At 45.8% G+C, this 23,060-nt stretch overlaps 1 protein-coding gene across 1 annotated transcript in view; it reads right to left on the bottom strand.

Moving 5' to 3' along the window:
- Positions 1 to 23,060, bottom strand: part of AASDH (aminoadipate-semialdehyde dehydrogenase) — a 468,424-nt gene that overhangs the window by 49,210 nt on the left and 396,154 nt on the right. Inside the window, exon 14 of the mRNA XM_085642048.1 lies at positions 10,420 to 10,551. Within this exon, the coding sequence (XP_085498174.1) occupies positions 10,420 to 10,551 (132 nt within the window). The remainder of the gene's footprint in view (positions 1 to 10,419; positions 10,552 to 23,060) is intronic.

Raw genomic sequence — 23,060 nt, 5'->3', positions numbered from 1 at the left:
CTACAGGCAGAAAAAGCAAGCTGCTTAGACTCTTCTTGGGATCCTGGATGTGGGCCTATTGCTAGATGTTTGGCGACTTCAGCATCCAGGAAACCGAGAAAGCACATTTGTCTCCTCGGTTCATGGGACCTGGTCCCGTCTTGATTACTGGCTTGTCTCTGAAGCGGTTGGGGCCTGGACCGTCTGTGTTAGTCACGCGCCTCGCACACTATCGTACCACTCTCCAGTGGTTCTGGATTTGCGGATACCATTATGCGAGAGGCCACCCTTTACATGGAGATTGCAGCCCATTGAACTTGCAGACCCGGTGTTCAAGCAGACTATTAGTGAGGCTTTTCGTCATTTTTTTCTTGAAAATGAGGGGTCCGTTGATAGTGCTGGTTTGCTTTGGGAGGCTTTTAAAGTGACGGTAAGGGGTGCCTGTATTGGAGCGCAATCTGGAGTTTTGAAGGATATCCGGCGCAGGATCGATAGATTGGCGTCTGAGATATCTACACTTGAATGTGACTATGCGGCAAATCCCTCCCCGCATTTGTTAGCCAAGATTAGAGACCTGGTATCGGATCATAATGACACTGTTGATCAGGAGTTCCAGCACCGCTCTCGTTGAAGGAAGGCTCGTCATTATGGTGAGGGAGGACGTCCCAGTCGCTCGTTAGCACAACGGTTATCGGAACCCCGTAGCCAAGAGCATATTAAGGAATTAGTGGATGAGGAAGGGGAAGCACATTATTTGAATTCAGAGCTAACTGATATTATGTTACGATTTTACACTGCCCTATATGCAGCCAAGGACGGCCCTCCACCGGAGGAAGTTGACTCCTATCTAGATGATGTGGCATTGGGGTGGCTTTCTAAGACCCATAGAGAATACTTAGTGCAGCCATTTGATGTGGAGGATGTCAAACTTGCTATTATGGTATTGCCTACCTGCAAATCAGCCGGTATGGATGAATTACCTAGCGAATGTTATAAAATGTATGCGGATGATATTGCGCCTCGACTATTGGCAGTCTTTGCGGAGGCTTATGATAAAGGGGAGCTCCCACCTATCCTGAGGGAGGCTCTAATGGTAACATCATTAAAGCCTGATAAACCCCCTAACAAATGTGAATCGTATAGGCCCCTTTCCATTATAAACATTGATGCCAAAATCCTGGCTAAGATGGTCGCTACCCGGCTGCAACCCCTGATTCCTCTTTTAGTTTTGCTGGACCAATCTGGATTTGTGGCTGCGCGCTCTACTGCCCATAATCTGCGCACCGTATTCTCCACGCTGCATTACTTTGAATCTGACTTTCAAGTGGTGGCTGTGCTGCTTGATGCAGCAAAAGCCTTTAATTCCCTTTGTTGGGACTTCATGTTTACAATTTTAACACGTATGGACTTTCCTCCATTTTCCGGGTTCTTTATGCGGCTCCTGCTGCGCGGGTGCATGTTAATGGGTGGGTTTCCCCGGCGTTTCCTATAGAAAGAGGCACAAGGCAGGGATGCCCCCTATCACCAATGCTTTTTTCATTGGCCCTGGAGCCATTGGCGTGTAAGCTCAGACAGTTACATGCGGCCGCGGCATTGAGATTCTGGCAAAGACCACTTGTGGTTTCTTTACATGCCGATGATATGTTGTTGTATGTCCGAGAGCCTGCCACTTTTTTACCGGCTCTTTTGCGGGAATACGTGAAATTTGAGCGTTACTCTGGCCTGGGTATTAATTGGTCAAAGTTAGTAGTGTTCCCGCTGACGGCTGGTACCAAGGAGATAGACCTAGATTTTCCTTTGATGTGGACTCAGGAGCCGGTACGGTATCTTTGGGGTCTGGCTGCATAGAGACCATGATAAGGTGATCTCAGAGAACCATGGCCGGGCCATTACACGTATTACTGAGCAAACGGAGCATTGGGCGCGCTTGCCGCTCTCCTTTGCGGATCAGCTAGCAGGTGTTAAAATGACCTTCCTACCTAAGCTTTTATATTTTTTCGTTAATATACCTATCAAATTGAATATAGCCTTCTTTCAGACGTTACAATCTGCTCTTCTTACATTCGTGTGGGGCGGGAAAAAGCCTAGATGTAGCTGAAAGGTGTTAGTGCAACCATTTGATTGGGGTGGGTTTGAGGCTCCAGATTTTCACCTCTATTACTTGTGCGCCCAGGCGCAATTTGCGCACTATTGGCATTGTCCGCCACGATTTCTGCCTCATCTTGCGATTGAGACTGATGCTGTCCGCACCTTGCCTTTGCAAGCGGCAACCTTATCTGGGGGTTCGGTGGACCTAAAACTGAGATCAATCCGGTGTTATGCACTGCTTGGGCCTGGAAAATGCTCACAAACGGGCAGGACTTCCATATATATATGCCCAGTGATTACCTCTGGCCTCGCACCCAGATATTTCTGCAGCACGGGAGGCACAAGCCCTGAAGGAACTAGCGACTGTGGGTATATCCCGACTCGGAGATCTTTACACATATGGACGGTTCAAATCCTTGCATGAAATACAGGGCTCCGTGGCTAGGGGGTTTCTGCTGGGCTTCACTTATGTTAGAGTGCGGCAAGCTATTAAAACTATATATCCAGATTACCCCGAAGAACCTGTTGCCTTGCGAGTGTTACAGATTATGCTAGGTGGGGAGGAACGAAAAGGCCTCATAACCAAATTATATGATGCCTCCTTGCGTGAATGGGAGATAGTAGAGAACCCTTCTTATTGTAGATGGCAACGTGAACTGGGATCTGCGCTTACACTGGATGTGTGGAAAGACTACTGTGTGCTAACAGGTCGCCTCACGGCGAACTGCAACCTGCGATTGATCCATTTCAAATATTTGCATCAATTTTATTATACCCCCTTGCAACTTTATAAGTATGGTTTGCGTGAACATGCTAATTGTGTGAGGTGTGGGCAGGCGGACACTGATTTTTTGCACATGTCTTGGAACTGTCCTGGCATCTCTGCCTTTTGGTCTAGGATTACGCACATTCTCACGGAGGCTGTGTTGGAACCTGTACACTGTAAACCGGAGCTCTGCCTGCTTGGTTACAGTTAAAGCCATGTAATAGGCGGATAGTCGCTGTTTCCACTTTGCTTGCGAAGAGGTCTGTTGCACTTTGTTGGGGGTGAAAACTACACCCACTGTTAAAAACTGGATTCGCGATTTGCTTTATTGTAGAGACACATTGGAGACATATGCTGAGGAGCTACCTGAAACCTCACGTCCCAAAGATTTCTGGGCGCCTCTCACGGGGTATCTATGCACCCAGCCGAACTTGACGTGAATGATTTATACTGTAATCATACCATTCAATGGGAAGTTACTCCTCATGCTGCAAAATCTGTTATAAGTGTTTGCTAACCATCTTCTCATGTTTCTATTTGCTCACCACTGTGCCGTCAATGTACTGCAGTCCACAATGTTGGGGGGGTGGGTTTGGGGTTGGTACATTTCATTGCTCTTGTTGATATACTTATTCACACTGCATATATGTGTATGTCTATATGCTGTTCGATTCAATAAACAAATAAAAAAAAAAAGTTTTCAGCAAGGCGGTGAGAGTTGAAGGTGGTAAAATATGGAATTTTAGACGCCTATCGGTGTGCAGAATTTTAGGTAAAGAAAAACCAAATTCTTGTGTCGCTCATACGGGTATTAAGCCTGTTGTTTCTAAATCTAAGGAGGATGAAGATGGTTTTGCCAGCTTTTTATATATGTATGATGGTTCGAATTCTGATTTAGTGTTATCGGATGTGTGTGGTAGTAATACACATGTTGAGCATAGTTCTGTTCCTATTTCTGGTTCAAATAATTTAACAGAACAATGTAGCAATCGTCCTGAAACAGAAGAACATGTGGTTGAATTGAGGAAAAGTTCTCGTACTAAGCATTTACCTATAAAAATGAAAGATTTTGTTCAGTTTTAGTTTTTTTTTCTTTTTTCTTCTTGTATTTTTGTTTTTGTATATAGTTTTTTATTTTTCCAAAAAGGGGAAATCACAAATTTTAAGATGGTGAAGTGTGTGGTGTTCCAGCATTGGAACTTTACATTAGAACGTTATGGGGATTCTACACTGGCGGTTGGGGGATAACGTTTGATGTATTTATTGCTTGTGGATGTGTAAGCTGACTTCTCCACATTAAACTCGTACAAATAACCCGCTTTGTGTCCAGGAGTGTTTTCCACAAAACCCTTCTTCCCTTGTGCAGATTCTGTGTGCCCACCCCCCACACCAGAGGCGTGGCAGTGGAAATGAGAAACCCCTCGTCTGTGGTCACTTCAAACCATTTCCAGAGGGTGGCTCCTCTGCACTGGGATTGGTGCCAGTTTGACGAGATGAACAAAAGAAGGCCATACCCAGGTGTCAGCTAATATTTACCTGTGAAAGGGTAGGCCTCTTTCAAGTTAATCAAGTTCCTGGGCACAGCCCAGATGGTCAGTCTGCCAGAGGACGAGAACACTTTCCCATGCTCAAGGCCTTTGTCTCTGCTTTGGGAGCAAGTTCACACCACATCAAGGGTGCTATTCAGCTCCTGGGTGACAGTTGGAGCTCATGTAAATGAGCTTCTAGAGGCTTTAGACAGGGAAAAGGTAGCCTTCTACAAGTATATTTTCCAAAGTATTTATTACAAACTCGACATTACCAGTGAATTGGGCAAGTAATAGATATTTTAAAAACTCAAAGAATGAATTTGTAGCGGTTACATAGCCGGACATAACATTATTAAACTGAATGCTGCATTCCCATGCTTTCCTACAAAACAGCTAACCCTGATAAATAGCGTTTAGGACTTGTTTTAACATTAAACCTTTACATACTTTTAAATATCATGCATGCTGCCTTATGGACAGTAAAGCCTACTTAAGGATGACTTATTAATACTTAAAGGGAGGGCTTAGGCATGCCAAAATGAGTTCTTTTGGCAGGTCAAACTTGCAGTTTCAAAACTGCACAGACAAGCTACAGTGGAATGCCTGCAGTCATGTTTGTACTGACACTCTAATGGTACACAATGAGTACTGCAGGCCACTAGTGACATTTAACTTACAGGCCCTGGGTACACTTTGTACCATACAATAGAGACTAATAGGCAAGTTAAATATGCTAATTAGGAGTATAGACAATTTTGACATGTTTTAGGGGTCAGAGCACATACATTTGGCACTGAACAGCAGTATCCCAGTGTACAGAGTCTAAAAAACCAGCAATAAAATGGGGGTGACCACGCAAAAAGGGGCATTTTTCTACACAATGCCCCTCCCTGGCCGTTTAGCTAAAAGGAGCAACAACCATTCCCTTGGCAATTCTTCTTTATTTTCAGCAGAGTGGATATTGAAAAGCCCTCTGACTTGGCGGGATCAATTTCAGCCTCACATCCATCAAGTCCACTACTGTTTGGGAGTTGGGGCACCACAACAGTTTTAGGCCTACCCTCAAATGTTTTCATTTGACAGTACTGCTACTGGGTCAAGCTGAAACCCAGCATTAGAACTGAGCCCGGACCCATTAGAACTTAATTCTGGTTTGTCACTGGGTCCCTGGTACTTCACTTTGATTTCTCACTGAGACCCTGGTCCCTGGAAGAGGTAAACAGGATCCATGTCCGTGGAGGAATAGAAGGCATTCTTCTTTTTGCCAAGCTGCTCTCTAGTGTTTTCAAAAGAAGCAGTGAAACTAAGTAGGGCACACTACCATGGCACACTAAGCCGGCACGGCCCAGAAATTCCAAAAGAAATTGCAAAGCATTTAGAACGCCTCCGCCAGACTTATCCTGTCCATTCCTCACCAAAACCACATCTCTAGTCACCTGAGATACCTCCACTGGATTCCGATCAACAAAAGAACCACCTTCAAGCTCCTCACTCTCGACTACAAAGCCCTCCACAACACCGGACCTGAATACCTTAACCACCGCCTCTCCTACACATCAACATCTCTGCTCCACCCATGTGGCCCTGGCCACTATCCTATGGATCTCCAAGACCTCGGCTGGAGAAAGATCCTTCTCCTACCTCACTGCGAAGACCTGGAACTCCCTAACTCTGCATCTCAGGCAATCATAATCACTGCCTCAATTCAGGAAGGACCTCAGAATCTGGCTCTTCGACTGACTGCAGAACCTTGCCTCCTCCCACCTCCAGCGCCATAAGACCCATACAGATGATTAGTCAAACTTTACAAAAACCATGATTGATTGATTGATTTATAGCGAGCAGGCAAAAACGGCTACAGAGACTTCAACATCTTGTGAACGTTCTGAACACACATGAGATTTGGAAAAGATCCACTGTAAAAGACCACATTACTGCAGAACCTACTCACAATGTCCTGACACTGTTCGGAAAATAAGCTGAGAACATTTACACTCATTTATTCCTATAAATGTAGGATGGGAAGACAATAACAGGACCAGTTACAAGCACCCTACAAACCTCCCACTGCCCAAGCATTCCACAAAGGTTTCCATGGAGTAGTGAGATCAATAATCCATTTGTGCCCCGACCTAAGATTCCTTACTCTTCTGTCTATCCACTTACAGGCTGTTACTTGGCTCCTGAAATCACTAGACTGCCATGACAACATGGAGGGGTGCAATCCCGGGCGAGTGTTAGGGGTCTTGGATAGTGTAAAAAAACATGATGTCTAGGATTATTTCTTCATTTCTAGAACTATTTGGAGTCTAGGCATTGAACTTGGCTCCTGATCAGGGGCGGCTGGTGGAATTTGGAACTGGTGAAGCGTATGCAGATCGAATCAACGTATGCGAGCGCAGCGAGCGAACCCGACGGCAATAAGTGGGGTTCGGCGGGGGTTCTCCCCCCGTGATGACTTTTTTTTTTACAAATTGGCATCTTTTTGGTGAGATTTTAAGCACTATTTCTGTAATAAATGGACTAAAAATTCAGTTCTTCTAGGCATTCTTAAAAGAAAACTCATACGGCAAGAGTGCTGTGAGGCCCCACCAGTGGCAGCTGTGCGCTATGTACACCACAAGTGCCAAACTTCCAACTTTCTCAATGCTTGTTCCTGAGTGTTGCAGTGTCCCTGAAATCACATCCTGCTAATAAATGAGTTGGCCTCATATACAGCAATAGCAGTGAAACTGTAAAGACATTTAACGAGACCATGGGATACAGAAGATCCTGATTCACCTGTCTGGAGATAGACCACCTCCAGAAGCCTTCAGGAGCATCAGCGATTTTAAGATGCAAACCCTCCTCAAAATGGCCTCTTCCAGCCTAGGAGCAGTAGCAGAAATCTGGGGCTTTGACGAGTGGTATGCTTTCTGCTAATCTCAACGAAGTTGATTGCTGTTACGATTATTAACCTGTTTATTTTGTATAATGCAAAGCAGCAGGCAGCGTGCCTGTCTTTAAAATGTTGCCAGAATTCTGCTAATTTTACCATCTGCATCACAGGCCCTAAAGTTATGTTTGTGCCCTGCTGCCCGTCTGGCTATGTTTGTCGTGTGTAGATGCCTTTGAACGTACAAGAAACCCAAACTGAGGTCATAAAACTGCAATGAATCTTACTGCACTGATGCTAAAAAACATTCACTACTAAAAGATCCCATAAGACAGAACAGCATTCATACACCCTTTGGAGTCCAGTTGTGCTGCTTAGCTGGCTGTCACTGTGCTCATAACTGCACTACTGACAAACATATGCCACCCGTTGCAGTCCACCTGAATACATTGAACAGAACACATGCTTAACAATCGCACTTACCACTGTGCAACAACAAGCACAAATGTCCAGCAAATTGGCTAACTCTCGTCAATTCAGACTTTAACCCATTCCTCTATGCTTTGCTTAGCAAATGGTTTCAAAAGGCATTATGATCATATGAAATACCAGAAAAAGACCTGCACAGTTGCTCAAAGCTGCGCGCATACTGAAAAACCTTGAAAAACCAATTAAGCGACTGTCTGACAGAGTCAAGTAAAAAGCCTGGTCTTGCCACTACACTCGTGTTGCTGCCACTGTCAGTCCTCTGCAGCCCAGTGAGCAGATGGTAGTTACGCACAATAGGAAGGGTGCACCCAAGGTATGCTCCTCCAGGTCACAGTGCCGCACTCCCTGTCGCAATCTGTGTCACAAAAACTCCTGCAGCGCAAATATGTGTGCTGCTCATATATGATTAACATAGACTTATATAGGCAAATGACTAACATCCATTCAAATGAGTACACATATTGTTTACAAATATATGGATACTGACATCTCCAGCACAAGAGTGTGATGCTTTATAGCACAAGAAAAGTCGCCAAGTGGAGAGAAGCTGATATCAAAGCGTTACAGTGAGAGCAACCAATTCCCTTTCAAGCAACCAACACAATTTCATATATATGGTGTTTCCATTTAAGTTAAACAAGCCATCATCTGTGATGCAAGACCTACAATTTGTAACTGCAACCCCAATAAGTATGTAATCGTGGTCAGTCACGGCTCCCAATACGGGGGGGGGAGGGAGAGTGTCGGGTGGGGGTTGCGCGGGGGAGTTTAAAATTAAAAAAACACAACTTACCTGGTCCGCGCCGCCTCTGTTCCTGGCCTGGGCTGGGGTCCCGCGTTGGAGGCTGCTTGGCGCCTTCTGTTCTGCTCTGTCCTGGGCCGGTCCCGAGCCTTCTGAACAACAGCCCTGGCCCCTCAGGCTGCACGGTGTGTCAGGCAGCCAATCCTGGCGCTGCTAATGCAGCACCAGGATTGGCTAGGGCACGGAGACGCTCCGCCCAATAGAGACTGGGGGTTGCTGCATGAAGCAACCCTCGGCCTCTCGGGTCCCGACTCCCCCCTCGCTCTCCTGGTCCTTAGGAGATGGCTGTAGTACGCATGTTCGGGCTGGTCATAAAAATGACCAGCCCAAAATCGAGCATGCGCACTATTGCAGCTGTGCTTTAGTAAGCGCTGCTGTCCGTCACCCTCCTTGCTGCCGCAGCCAGCCCCGCTACCACCCCCCCTCAGCACCGATTGATTGAATGCCTGCCTGTGCCTGAGCGGAGCGACTCGCGACGCGAGTACTTTAATCAACTAAGTTTGCCATTTTATTTTGCTTGCGTGCGGTGCGACTTGCGCCATGTGGCCAGGTGGGGCAACGCCTCAGCGCCCCAATGGACGCACCGCACCTGCTCCTGATGTTTGCAAGTAGGATGCATACTTTTGCAGTGCATATTGACAACAGTTCTTGTCTGTTGGTGCAGAAAACCTTTTTCTACGTCCAACGATGTTCTGCATAGATTTAAAGATTTTGACATGAGCTTAGGGCAGCATTGTTCATTGCACTTGAGACTGTTCATTGCAAAGCCTGGACAAACTGGCATTCTAAAGTGCCATTTGTTGCCCGCAAGTTCATCAACAGGAACAATGATCAATGAGCAGATCACAAAGACATTTTACAAATGAATACATTTTCTTTGTGCCAGTGCAATAACGGCTTTGGTGAAAAAAAAATCCATCCTAGAAAGAAGTGGTCCCAAGTCAAAATACGCCCACCCACAAACCATAGACAAACTCTTTGCTTTTTTATTATTAGTATACAGAAATCTCAACAAGATCTTCAGAACAAAATAAGTATTCCTAAGTTATCGAAGGTCAAACAGCAACTGTAAATCGACCATCATGATTTTTCTTTATCACTTTTTGGTAGGAGTGAGTTATATTCCGTGGAACAGAGTGGGATGTCATCTTAGTCTATAGGGGAAGCATCTGAAACCTTGCTGGAGGACCACAGAGAGCGAAGAAACACTGCCCCCAACTGTTAGATATTCCATATGTATTCCACTAACTTACATTTGGGGAATCGGGGGGGGGGGGGGGGGGGAATCAATGTCAGGAGGAAGACATGGAATAGACACAGAATAATCAAACACAATAAGAAAAGGTTGTCATGCCCTCTTTTACCCCAATCATAATAGCAATCAATTATAGTAATTTGGAATTATGTCAGAAGGAAGACATGGAATAGACACAGAATAATCAAACACAATAAGAAAAGGTTGTCATGCCCTCTTTTATCACAATCTAATAGCAATCAATTATACTAATCTGGAATTATAGCGCTAACGATGCTTGATACAGAAGGGGGTTCCTGACAAAGACTATTGCTAATCTTATGACTAAGATGATTATGCAATGCATGGGACAACTTGAGCACTAGGCAAACAAAATATTTGCAAACAGCCATTAGCCCATGCCAAGGCATTAGTTTAGTAAGATCATCGCGTCACACAACCATAAACTGACCTAAAATCTGGATCAACAGGTCAAAATAAGATCAGTTCTAAATGATAGAGCTTGGGAATGCAACAAAGCAAGGAAGGTTATACAAAACAGGAACAATTATCATCGGAAAATACTACAAATAAGAAGCACAACAATGTCAACTACTCACGTTATCAACAAAAAAATAGAAGCATGCTGTTTCAAACCTTTTCTCCATGATGGTTGAAGCAATATAAAGTTTCATCCACGCATCCTATGCAGACACAGTCCTGGGTGCATCTTGGTGAGGAAAATAAAGGTTTTTCGCAAGAATATTTCCAAACAATATTTCCACTATCCTGCACAAAACAAAATATAATAGAGTTATGTGAAAGGTTTGTTTAGCCAATTATTGAGCACCTCATGGGTCTGCGTCTAGAATCCTACAAGTACAATATGTAGGTCACTTTTTTCTCTGTTTATGTCCTCATTTTGCTTCTCCAATTATCTGGATAAGGAAAAAAGTAACAGGTAAGGTGCTTTATATTTTATTCGGGTGTTTGATATAACACATTTAGTTTTTTTTCGGCCACTCTGGCGGTGACGAGTCTGCTGGGCGCATCTTCCTTGTACATGGGAGTGGGTCGAACACTTTTAGTCTTAACTTCGGTTCTCGAGAGGGAAAGCTGGTGCTTACATACTAGCCAGATCCACTGTGGAGATGGCTTGATGAACTTTAAATAAGGTCTTAAATTTACTCAGATTTGTCCGCAGATGAAGTTTTACACCTTTTCCTGCTGAATGTGTAACCCAAATACAGCAGTAATAGAGCTGTGCTATCTGGTCATGCGATTTGGACCATCTACAGTAGTTATCTAGTCATGCGATTTAGACCATCTACAGTTACTCGCCAGGCTCTCTACGCTGCCCTCAGACCATGGACAGTCCTAAATTGGTGCACCATGTTCTTATGAAACAGAAGGCAACCGGTGCAGCTAAAAATGCCTTGACTTAAGCAGTGATTTATTTTGATCATATTAAAGTCTTTGTTTCCATCACACTTCAGAATTACAAAAAATGTGCTTAATTTGTGCTTTCGTAACTGCTGATACATTTTGAAATACTTGTACAGTTCGTTTACAGGCATTCAAATGTTGTCGTGTGTTAGAAAAATAGACATCCTACAACATTTCCTTTCAGATTCCCTGTTGCCAGCAAGACTGTCACAATTTGCATCATGCTACAACAAACAAACATGACCCACGAGTAGTGTAAAAGGCCAATTTTATTACTACATGGTTGCATATCTTTAACTTTTATTGAACAATAACATTAACTTTGCGAACTAAGGCACAATCCAATCCCCTGCACATCACGAGGCCACTCACCTCTCACACCAACTTCCATTCCCAAACGTCATACCTCATTCCATCCTTCCACGCGCCGATCCTTACATTCTTGCCATCTCCACAGGCTCTCTTTCTTTATCTCCCAAAACACCCTTCCCTCATCACCCGACTAGGTACCGCCCACAGCTTTTTCTCTTGTGCTCCGCTCTTCTTCCCCCCGAGGGAGTGGAAGAGCCTGCATGCGACTTTTCACCTGCCCCCACCCCCACCCCCACCCCCACCCCCAAGGCTTACTACCCCTGCAACCTGTCCTAACTTTGGCAAAACAATGCTGTAACAAAGATAAGCCCCCCCATTCCCTGACCACTTCAACATGTAGGGTGGGTGGGCGGAAAAACTTCTTAAATATAATAAACCCTCCCCGGTGATGCACAGGTCTGGAAGAGGCAGATCATGCCTTTCCTGTCCCTTATATGCAAAATTCCTGACCCGCCCCTTGCCCCCTAAACCCACCTATCCCTACCCATGTCCTGTTTGGGGTACGAATACCCCTGGGGAAAGACTAGTCTGCGACATGCTTTTCCCTGGGGGCCCACATCGTGCTATAACAAACACACATGACCCACGAATAACGTAAAAGGCCAATTTTATTAGGAGATGGTTGCATATCTTTAACTTTTATTAAACAATAACATTAACTTTGTGAACTAAGGCACAATCCAATCCCCCGCACATCACACTGCCACTCACGTCTCACACCAACTTCCATTCCTCAAACGTCATACCTCGTTTCATCCTTCCCTGCTCTCTTTCTTTATCTCCCAAAACACCCATTCTGAACTCGTTCGTCACCCGACAAGGTACCGCCCACGGCTTTTTCTCCTGTGCTCCACTCTTCTTCCTCTCGAGGGTGTGGAAGAGCCTGCATGTGACTCTCCACCCCCAAGACTTCCGCCACACAGAATAAACCCTGGAAAGGGTTTTTCTGCCCCCCATTCACCCATTTCAAATGTGATTTCTCTTGCACCATATATTCTCATTCCACAGGCCACTCACTGTGTCCCTCAGCTCCATCATGTATAAAGCATTGCCCATTCTTGACAAATGTACTCCATCATCCCGAAACAGGCATGCATCTTCCTCGCGAATACCCCAGTGAGAGATCAAGTTAATTCCCATCCCTGCGCAGAAAACTCTCATTGCTCTGACCAATTTCGAGAAAGCTTTGTCTATTGCTGCGTGCTTCACTGTCCCCGCCAACTTCGACCTGTCATGAACTCAGTCCATACAATGCAAGTCCCAGCAAAGTTCAGCTTGATGGCTTCGAGATCCCGCTGTATGTGTTGTAGGAGTGTTAAACCAGATAACCGCACTAAATAGTTTTTCCCCCAAATAAATCAGCAGCATATCCATGCAACCCCTTTGCAAAACCACCTTTGTTAACCAGGGCAGAAAACTTCCCCATCGCATTCCATTTTTTCCCCACCATGAAACTTCAGGTCGGTGCTCTTGCAATCCCAGATTCCTGCCGTATATCTGTTGGTCAGCATATTTGGCTGCCCAATGCACCAAGGACTGTCCCATAATCTAGATCACCGTCTTGGCCCCTGGACCGTTCACATAACCTGCATTAAAAAAGACACAGCATTAGGCCTGTCGTCCGCACAAACCCACATCTCAACTCACCCCATGCCCCTCTAGCCCAGGCAGGCTATTATTGCCTGTATTTCCTGACATAACACTTGCAACAACGTGACCGCCACCTGCCAATCCTCCTTTTCCGATCCCAGCCACACCCCAGGTTTGCCGCCACTGTCACTGCCCCATCCTGAAGGAGTGGGTCCTAAACACCACCGGATCTCTTCCAAAGCGAGGAAGCCCCATGCGCAACAAAGCCACCTTGGTGACAAAATAGTTCCCTGTAACTTCGCCCCGGCCAAGTAAGGAAACGTCGCCACTCCCGCACCGGACACACCGCTTTGCTCCCCCCCTTCGCTCAACCATACCCATTTACCCCTGCCCTATTGATCGTTTGAGCATCGTAACTATATCCCTGACCGTCCCGGATCCATGTGCACTTCATCATGAAATGAACCCGTCAACCTTGCTGACCCCAAAAGCTCTGAAACTTGAAAAGCCCCAAAGAACATCCACACCATGCAAAGCCGGAAAATGGCCAGCTCCAACTCGTTATAACAACATGTGGGTAGTATCGCCAACAATTCCTCCAACAATTCGAATGTGATGGCCTCCCTTGGTGCCACCCTCGTCCCGCCCCTCTGTTCGCCCCAACCTTTCAACATTCAGCCTAAAATCTCGTCCCCAGCAGGATCAAAACCCCAAATGCAGCTTGCCGTAGAACGAATCCCAGCCAACTTGCCCGATCGTGGTAGGCGATACATCTTGGTCAATACAAAAAAGTAAAAAACGCAACACTCTATTTTAAACTCTTCTGGATCCGGATCCCAGCCCGCCGCACATTTCCTTCGAAAGCCCAGAACTTGGTCCACGCTAGGCCCGTAACTCTTCTTGGAGGATTCCGCTAAAGATCCCTCGACCAGGCTAAAGACTCTCATTCGCCCATCTCCCAGACTTTGAACAGTAGTGGCGTCCTGACTGCATCCACCCCAGATGCTTGTGATAGAAAGCGTTGCCACTGCAAACAAGATAAAGCATCCGCAATGTCATTCTGGGCTCCTGGTACATGCCGATCCGTGAAAACAATATTCAAACGCAAGCACATTAGCATAAAGTTTCTCAACAAGCGCAATACCTGTAGATCCCTGGCCCTCTGTTTTTTCACTAGCTCTACTACAGACATGTTGTCTACATGGAACAGAACTGTTCTGTTCCCCATCTCCCCACCTCCTGTCCCCCAACAATTGTAGCACCACCAGCAAGGGGAAAAACGCCAAAAAGGCAATGCTGTGGCCTTGATATACCCAATGATCTGGGCAGCACTCGGCACACCAACTACCATCCCAAAAGAGACCAAAACCGTGTGCGCTCCCCCTGTCACAGAATATCTGAATCAGCCATACTGAGTTTTCATCCAAGAATATCATGGAAACTCCAATAAAGTGCTCCAAAACGTCCTCCATACCTCAAGTCAGCCCTGACTGCCATAGAAATTCTGACCCTAAGGTGCGGCAACATCGCACCGGAAATGGCCATGCCCAACTGCCTGCATAAAGTTCACCCTGCTCGTACCACGTGGCACGCAAAGTTGAGGAATCCTTCGTTCGCCAATCACTTCCAACAAGAAAGCCTGTATCTCCCTCACCTTGATCTCTGGTAACCTTGCCACCATCAAAACTGTGTCCAACTCAATGACCAGAAACGTCAATACCAGCTGCGGACCCTCGGTCTTCTCGGGGACCAAAGGCACCCCAAAAACCTCTGCCATGTTTTGGAAAGGTTGCAGTGCCTTCAGGCACTCGCCTGAGTCCTTCCTGCCCACAAACAAAAAAATCATCCAGATAGTGAGATGCCTCTTTGTGGGCACTAGATTTCGTGTAGGCCCATTGTAAGAAGGTACTGAAAACTTCAAACAGCACACAGGAGATAGCACAGCCCATCAGCAAAACCTTACCACATAGATGAATCCTCCAAACTGCATACCCAACAACTGAAAATCCTTGGGGTGTATGGGTAGTAGACAAAATGCCGACTTGATATCACACTTCGCCAACTCAGCCCCACGACCACAGCTCCGCAACAGGGCACTGTATCGTCTACTGATGAGTACAGCACCCTGGAATCCTCCTCGGCGATGTAGTCATTCACCAATGCACCATCTACCCATGAAAGATGATGGATGAGCCGGGTTTCCCCTTCCACCTTCGGCACCACCCCCAGAGGAGACACAATCAAATCCGACATGGGCCACTCAGCATAGGGTCCTGCTATTCTACCCTCTGCTACCTCCTTGGCCAGTTTGTTCGCTACAATTTCTGGGAGTTCTTTGGTTGACCGCCAATTGTCAGCCCAACTCCACGTCCTAGGACCCTGGTACCCAATCCGAAAACAGTCTGTAAATCCACATTCCAGCTGCAAAGCGTCCCCTCTCTGCGGATAGATAGCCAGCCAAGGCTGCAATGCTTTTAGTTTAATGGGAGTAGCTGCCTTTCGCTTCAGGGTGTCCTTGTTGACCCCTACCCCAGTCCCCCTTCCTTTGTTCCACTGGACTGGCTAGGGTGAAACATTGAGTGATGGGGTGTCTACCTCCACATTTTGAAACACTCATGTTTAAACTTACATTGGTGACAGGAACAGAAACCCTTATTGTAGTTCCAGCACGGCCCAACATTGGTTCTTGCTGGTTTCGAGATGTAACCCGCCCCCTGTGAGGCAGGCTTGGGCTGAAAAAGCCGATAAGTGATGGGTAAACCGCTAGCCGTGTGGGTGGAAGAAGCTGACTGAATGGATGACATCCACTGCATCCAGAGTTCTGAGTCAATCTTCCCCCATGGTTTGTCCGGGTTTAGGCTCACCCGTGCCGGGAACTCTTCGTCATAGCTAAGCCATGCAAAACCCCCAAAATGCATTTGGGTCTTCCTGATTATGTCCATGTAGTTAAACAAAGATAGCGCCCTGTCCCGATGCTTCTCACAGTATATGCTTGCATAGATCAGAAAAGCTGAGGTCCAATTCTACATGTTAATCGGCACTCTAGGCCACCTTGTAAGTTCCCACTCCTCCTGCTTAGAAACCTTTTACCTGTACTTCCCTGTGCAGGAGTTTGAATACGTCTACATATTCATGCTTCCATATTCTGTTCTTGGTTTTGTCAGACAAGTGAGACCCCAGCCCCATTGCTGGACCCATATAAGGGAGTCTCTTTTTATGTTTGTCATCCTCCGTATCTGTATCACCCTTGCCAGTTTTGGACGCTCTGGCACCTTTTCGTATCCTTAGACTTTTTCCCACAAACACGCTTGAGCGATTCTTCACTACGTGTGGGTTCTTTCTTTTGTCCTTTCTTTCTGGGACTGCCCCTTCACCCACTACCACGGATCTTTTTTTCAGTGTAACCTTCTGGGTGTCCTTATTCCCCTCAGCCCCAAACTGACTGCCATTCCCCTGTACCTAAAGGCAATGGCTCAGTACTCCCTCTGATAGTCGCCTTTCTTGGTTGTTGGTCTTCCCTTTTTCTCGAACTGCTCTCTGGTCTGCACTTGACTGCTGCAACACATTAATTGAAGTACTGGTTGCGCGCCTTTCGCTGGCGCTGCGTGTTCCCTTTGCGACCTCCATCTTATCAGTAGGCCTCATACCTTGGCCCCTCCCCTCCTGCATACCTATTTCTGAGTCCCTTCCGGCTTCTGCCTCGCCGTGCTGGGCCTCCTTCAAGCTTATGGAGCCCTGCTCCTGTTGAGCCCCGGCCCCGCCCAAGGCTTCCTCAGAGCCGACGGGGCCGGAGAGCTAATTGTTGTGCAGACAGGCTGGGAGGTTGGCGCGCCTCCTGCCCTTGCTTGCACAGGCCCTCCCCTGCCTCCCACTCCTCCCCCACCTACGCTGACTCACCTTGTACCTGCCTCCTCCGCTATCAGGGAGGCAGGCTGCGATGGCGGTGGCCACACCGCTCGCTGCCAACTGTGTCGGCCGATTCAGGCCCACCTAAGCTTCCTCCAGGACACTGGGCCGCAGGAGGTCAAGCCGGACCACTGCGCCCAGTGTCTGGAGTGCGGCCTGTATCTCCGAAGGCAGACGCCAGGTCTCTCTCCGCCCGTATCCCAATCGCTGTCCTGGCCTGTGGGAAAGAGACCGCACCCCCGCAGATGAGAGCCGTTAATGAGGTAGGACACTACAAACTTATTAAAAACTTCTTAAATACTAATAAACCCTCCTCGGTGATGCTCAGGTCCAGAAGAGGCAGATCACGCCTCTCCGGACCCTTATATGCAAAATCCCTGACCTGCCCCTTCCGCCCTAAACCCACCTATCCCCACCCATGTCCTGTTTGGGGTACGAATACCCCAGGGGAAAGACTAGTCTGCGAAATGCTTTTCCCGAGGGGCAGACATTGTTCTCTTTACAAAATCCTCTCACTTTGTAGTTCCAGAAACAAAAGTATACACCAATGTCTACAGCAAATTGTCAGAAGACATGGCCTGACATTTGACCTCTGTCTTTGAATGCACAGCAAATGTGACAAGATAAAAATAATATTTAAAGGCATTGTTGTAATTTGCATGTTGCTCAATGTCTTGTAATGGAATCTAGTTGTTGTCCTAGTGATAGAATGTGGATCTCATGATTCTGAATGAGATGGACATTCTGGCAGAGGAGACGTTGGTGAGAAGACCTGTTAAAGAAACCTGTCGGTGGTAAAAGTCATTAAAGCTTCTTGAGAACCATCACTTCGTCTGGATTTATTACTGGCGACGAGTTGCTTGATTGGGGACAAGCTACTACCACCGATTCCCCTGCGAACCCATTTGGATTTGGACTTCAAACCACGAGGTTATTACGAGGCTACTACGAGGCTACGTTCAGCTGCTGGCTTCGATTTATTTTGGATTCACAAAGGATTTTGCAAGGATATTACAGCGATTTTACAGAGATTTGGATTTTATTTGGAGTGGGAGAACCGTTGCTCACTTACGCGTTTGAAGCTTCGCGAGCACATACGCGCGCTGCTGGCTCCATGACAACGATCCTCTCACGGCTGTTTCATGCGCGTTGCTGACTCCATGGTAACAAGCGCAGCTTCAACAACGCCTGGACCGTGGATTGTTACAGGGTGACACTGACGCTCGCGTTACGTTACGCATAAAACGTGGCGGCCATCTTAGATTGGGCTATGTTAATACATTGCGTCAGTAAGCGTGGCAGCCATTTTGGTTTGGGCAACTAATTTAACATCGCGTTTAGCGATTTTCTTCAGATTCTTTCTTCAGAAACTGGTTTCTGGTTGGTGAAGAACATCTAAGGTGAGACAATTCATTTGGCTTTTGAGGGGAAACATTTTAAATACCTCATAAAATAAAATATGGCAGCTTCCACCAGCATGTCTCAACCACCAGCATTTTTATCAGACAAGGGGGAACCGCTTCTTCCTTGGAAAAGATGGAGAAATCTTTTTGACTCTTATTTAGTGGCCATTGGGGGAGAAAAGTTTTCTGCTGTACGAAAACAAGCAATACTATTGCATAATTTAGGTGTTGAAGGCAGAAACACTTATGACAGTATGGATCCTCTAACTATTGGTAATGGGGACGGAGAACCATCAGATGTTTATGAAATGTCCATGACTATGTTAGAACAATATTTTGGTCCACGGATTAATGTGGTTTTGGAACGTCATAGGTTCTTCACAAGAGTTCAGGGTCCTACTGAAAAAGTTGGTACTTATGTTGCTTCTTTAAAAACATTAGCACGTACATGTGACTTTGGAGAGTTGTCAGATTCCTTGGTAAGGGATCAACTCGTCAGATGTACCAATAGTTCAAGGGTACAAGGGAAGTTACTGTCTAAAAACCCCTCACTAACTGAAGCAATCGCAATTGTGGAAGGAGTAGAAAATACATCCTCGTGGGTGAAGGAGATCAGGAAAGACAAAGAGGATATTGATCAAACCCACAGTGAAAATGTGAAAAGACCCCAAGGAAGTGTGCACTCTATGTCAGAGTATGATGATGAGAATGTTTTTTCTGATGGTATTGCCAAAGTGTCATCCGGATCAAAGAATAAGAGTACTCTCAAGCACACTCATACACATACTGCTGGCAATAGAGAGAAGGATACTCAAGTGCGGAGTGAGCGTGATCCTCGTCAACAGGGTACTTTTGATAGCATTGATGTTAAGAGGGTACGCTGTTACAGATGTGGAAGTTTTTCGCATTCCTCAAATTTTCCTAATTGTTATGCCAGAGACTCAGTATGTTTAAATTGTGGGGTTAAGGGACATTATGCCAGGGTTTGTAAGTCTGCAAGGAAAAGTCACAATGCGGAAAGTTCTTCTGACAAGATTCGTACTTTGGTTATATCAAATATTTCAGTGGTAGAAGACAAAGTAGATTCCGGGAAGGTGACTATGCCTTTTTGTGACATTTTGGTGGATAATAACAATTTCACTGTCATGGCTGACTCTGGCTCTCCATTCACACTAATTGGTAACAAAATCTGAGATGAGGTAGTTGGGTTGGAAAGTGTAGTGTTGCAACCTCCAGATATTGCTCCTTTTAGTTATGGGGGTTCTCGAGTGGACATTGTAGGTTATACTACTGCTAGGATCATTTTTAAACAGAAAGAAATAACAGGAAAAGTGTACATTGCGGTGAGGGGAGATAATTTACTTGGATGGAGGCATCAACGTGATTTGGGAATAATTTTGAATCCCAATGCTTCCAATCCGAGAAACCAAGTCATGTTATTGGATGGAATGTGTTCATGTGGGAAGATTGCGTCAATTGATGGTGGGGATGTCAGTGAGGAGTTGGTCAAGGATTTTCCGGATGTGTTTACTGATGCCTTAGGATGTTTGAGTGGTTTTGAGCACCGAATTGTTTTGAAGAATAAGGCCAGACCTTGTGTACATAAAGTGCGCAGAGTACCGAACCTGATGATGGAGCCGTTAAAATTAGAGTTGAAGAGGTTACTGGGTTTGGGGGTGATTGAAGAGATCGAGGCATCAGAGTGGTTGTCTCCGATAGTTTTAGCACCCAAGGATGGTGGGTCTGCTGTGAGGATGTGTGTGGACTTGCGTGGATTAAATGAATGGATTTGGGTGGATCGACAGCCTTTGCCAAACATCTCTGAGTGTATTAGTTTGTTGAAGGGGGCAAAGATCTTTAGTGTGTTGGACTTGTCGTCTGCGTACCATCAAGTTAAGCTTCATGAAAGTTCGAGACATCTAACATCTTTTGTTACTCCTTTAGGAGCTTACCGATTTTTGCGAATGCCTTTTGGGCTAGCTTCGGCAGCAGCATGTTTTCAGAGGATTATGAAGATGGTGCTAGGAGATCTTCCCGATGTCTTGTTTTTTCAAGACGATATTTTGGTCTACGGGAAATGTAGAAGTGAGCATGAAAAAATGTTGAGGTTGGTATTGAGTAAGCTGAGAGATAGAGGTCTCACCCTCAAGAAGGAAAAGTGTAGAGTTGGATTGAAATCGGTAACATATCTAGGTCATGTCATTTCTGGTGATGGCATACAACCAAAGTTTAAGTTGGCTGAGAGTATAGTGAAGGCTCCTGCTCCAGAGAACAAGGAACAGGTCAGGTCTTTTCTTGGTATGGCGGAGTTTTACTCCAAGTTTGTGAAGGGGTTTGCCAGTGTGGTGGAACCGATTAGGGTTTTGTTAAAGAAGGGAGCGCATTTTGTTTGGTCACCGGAGTGTGAAGTCTTTTGAGCTGGTCAAATCAGAAATCGGAGCCATGCCAACTTTGGGGCATTTTGATGCAAGGTTAAAGACCATTCTTACGACTGATGCCAGTCTTAAGGGTTTGGGGGCGGTGCTTTCGCAAGTGGAGAATGGGGAGGAGAAAGTTGTGGCATTTGCTTCCAGAGCCCTTAGGGATGCAGAGGCTAACTATTCGTGTATTGAAAGAGAGGCGTTGAGTGTATATTGGGCGATACACCATTTTAAGTTTTACTTGTGGGGGATTCCGTTTGAGGTGAAGTGTGATCATCGTCCTCTTGTTCAAATATACTCTAGTCACCATAGTGATCATTTGACTCCCAGACTTAAGAGGTGGAGTGAAGGACTACAAGAATTCAATTTTCGTGTTCATTATATACCTGGTTTGAACAACAAGTCAGCTGATTGTCTGTCTAGGTTACCGGTAGGTGGGAATGAGGTCTGGGAGGAGCCACCATGTGTGAATTGGGTGATGGAGGAGACGATTTCTGAGGAAGAGTGGTCGTCTAGTGCTGCTCAAGATGAAGTTTTTCTGCTTTTGAGAGGGATTGTAGCTAGAGGTTGGCCTAATTTTCAAGATCTTGATCCTGTTTTAAAGCCATTTTGGTGTGTTAGGGATGATTTGACTTTTTGTGAGGACAAGTTATTGAGGGGTGATAGGTTGGTTCCGCCTGTTACTCTCAGAGATAAAGTAATCAACTTGGCTCATGAGGGGCATCTTGGTAGGAGTCTCACGAAAGGGAGAGTCAGGGAAAGGTATTGGTGGCCAGGGATGGATAGCATGGTGGAGTCGGTGGTGAAAGATTGTCATTTGTGTGCTAACAATGACAAGTCTCATGTGACCAACCAAGTTCCCCTGTCACCAGTGGAAGTTCCAGATGCAGTTTGGACTAAGTTGGGGTTGGATATCATGGGCCCTTTGGAGTTGATGCCATGCCAGGAGAGGTTTGTTGTATTGTTGGTGGACTATACCTCTAAGTGGGTGGTCACTAAGTGCATGGGCACTGTGAATTCCAAGACGGTGATTGAGTTTCTGAAGGATGTTTTTGTTTCAGAAGGTGTGCCTAAGTACCTGGTGACAGACAATGGGGTACAATTTGTCTCACAGGAGATGCAAGATTTTCTTGTGGGTTTAGGTATTGTGCATCAAAAGACTGCGTTGTACCAAGGTGTCGCACCCACGCATTGTTGCTTTTCGATATTCGTACTGTGCGGTTCCTTGCCTTGACAGAGGTGCACTAACTAAGGAACTGATGGTTGAGAGGGGTGCGGCACGATGGCTGAAGGCCCAATAATGGGATTATGGATGACGCCACAACCGGAACACTTCCAGGTGACACGTGTTAGATTGGCCCATTGGTAATTGGTAGATATCGCTCTCGCGGCTTCCTATGTCGGAGCCTCTTTGAAGCATCTGTCGATATTGCTTTGCTATGCGGTGTACTGATGATGCCGAAAGTTGTAATCCTGAAGAAACCAATAAAGTTTGTTGAAAAAAAAAAAAAAAAAAAAAAAGACTGCGTTGTATTCCCCACAAGCGAATGGTCTCACGGAAAGGATGAATAGGGTGGTCAAAAGTTGTGTCCAGAGAGCTTTGGATACTAAGGTTCCTTTGGGAGAGGTGTTGAGAGAAACTTGGTGGGCGCATCGTACAGCTCCCAATGTGATTTCTCAAAAGTCTCCTTTTGAGGCGTTGAGAGGAAGATTGGCGAGTTCTAAGTTAAATCCTGTTTGGCTCCCAAGGTGGGTGAGCAAGGGTGTGAGTGCGGAAGAGAAAAAGACTAAGCTTCTTGAGTATCAAAGAAGATACAAATTACGTTATGATGACAAAAGGTCTGTGAAGGTGAAGGTGTGGAATGTAGGTGATAGAGTTTGGGTGAAGAAGGTGAAACATTGCCATAAAGGGTTGACAAATTTTTCTGGTCCTTTTGTCATCACAAGGATTAAAAAAAATGTTGTAACTTTGAATAATGGTTGTACTTGGAGTATGTCAAGGTTGGTTAAGTTCGATGGTATAAATCTGGGTACAGCCAGTGTTCCTAGTTGTGTTCCAGAGGGTAAGGATGGTTGTGTTGCAAGATCATGTAGACAGAAATTCATACCTTCAAAATATGAGGATTATGTTTTATATTAACATCTACTACCTCAAATGTCT

This window comes from Triturus cristatus, chromosome 2_2 (genome assembly GCF_964204655.1).
Source record: "Triturus cristatus chromosome 2_2, aTriCri1.1, whole genome shotgun sequence".
Taxonomy (NCBI): Eukaryota; Metazoa; Chordata; class Amphibia; order Caudata; family Salamandridae; genus Triturus; species Triturus cristatus.
Note: the sequence above shows the minus strand (reverse complement) of the source record. Positions and strands in the feature narration are given on the sequence as shown.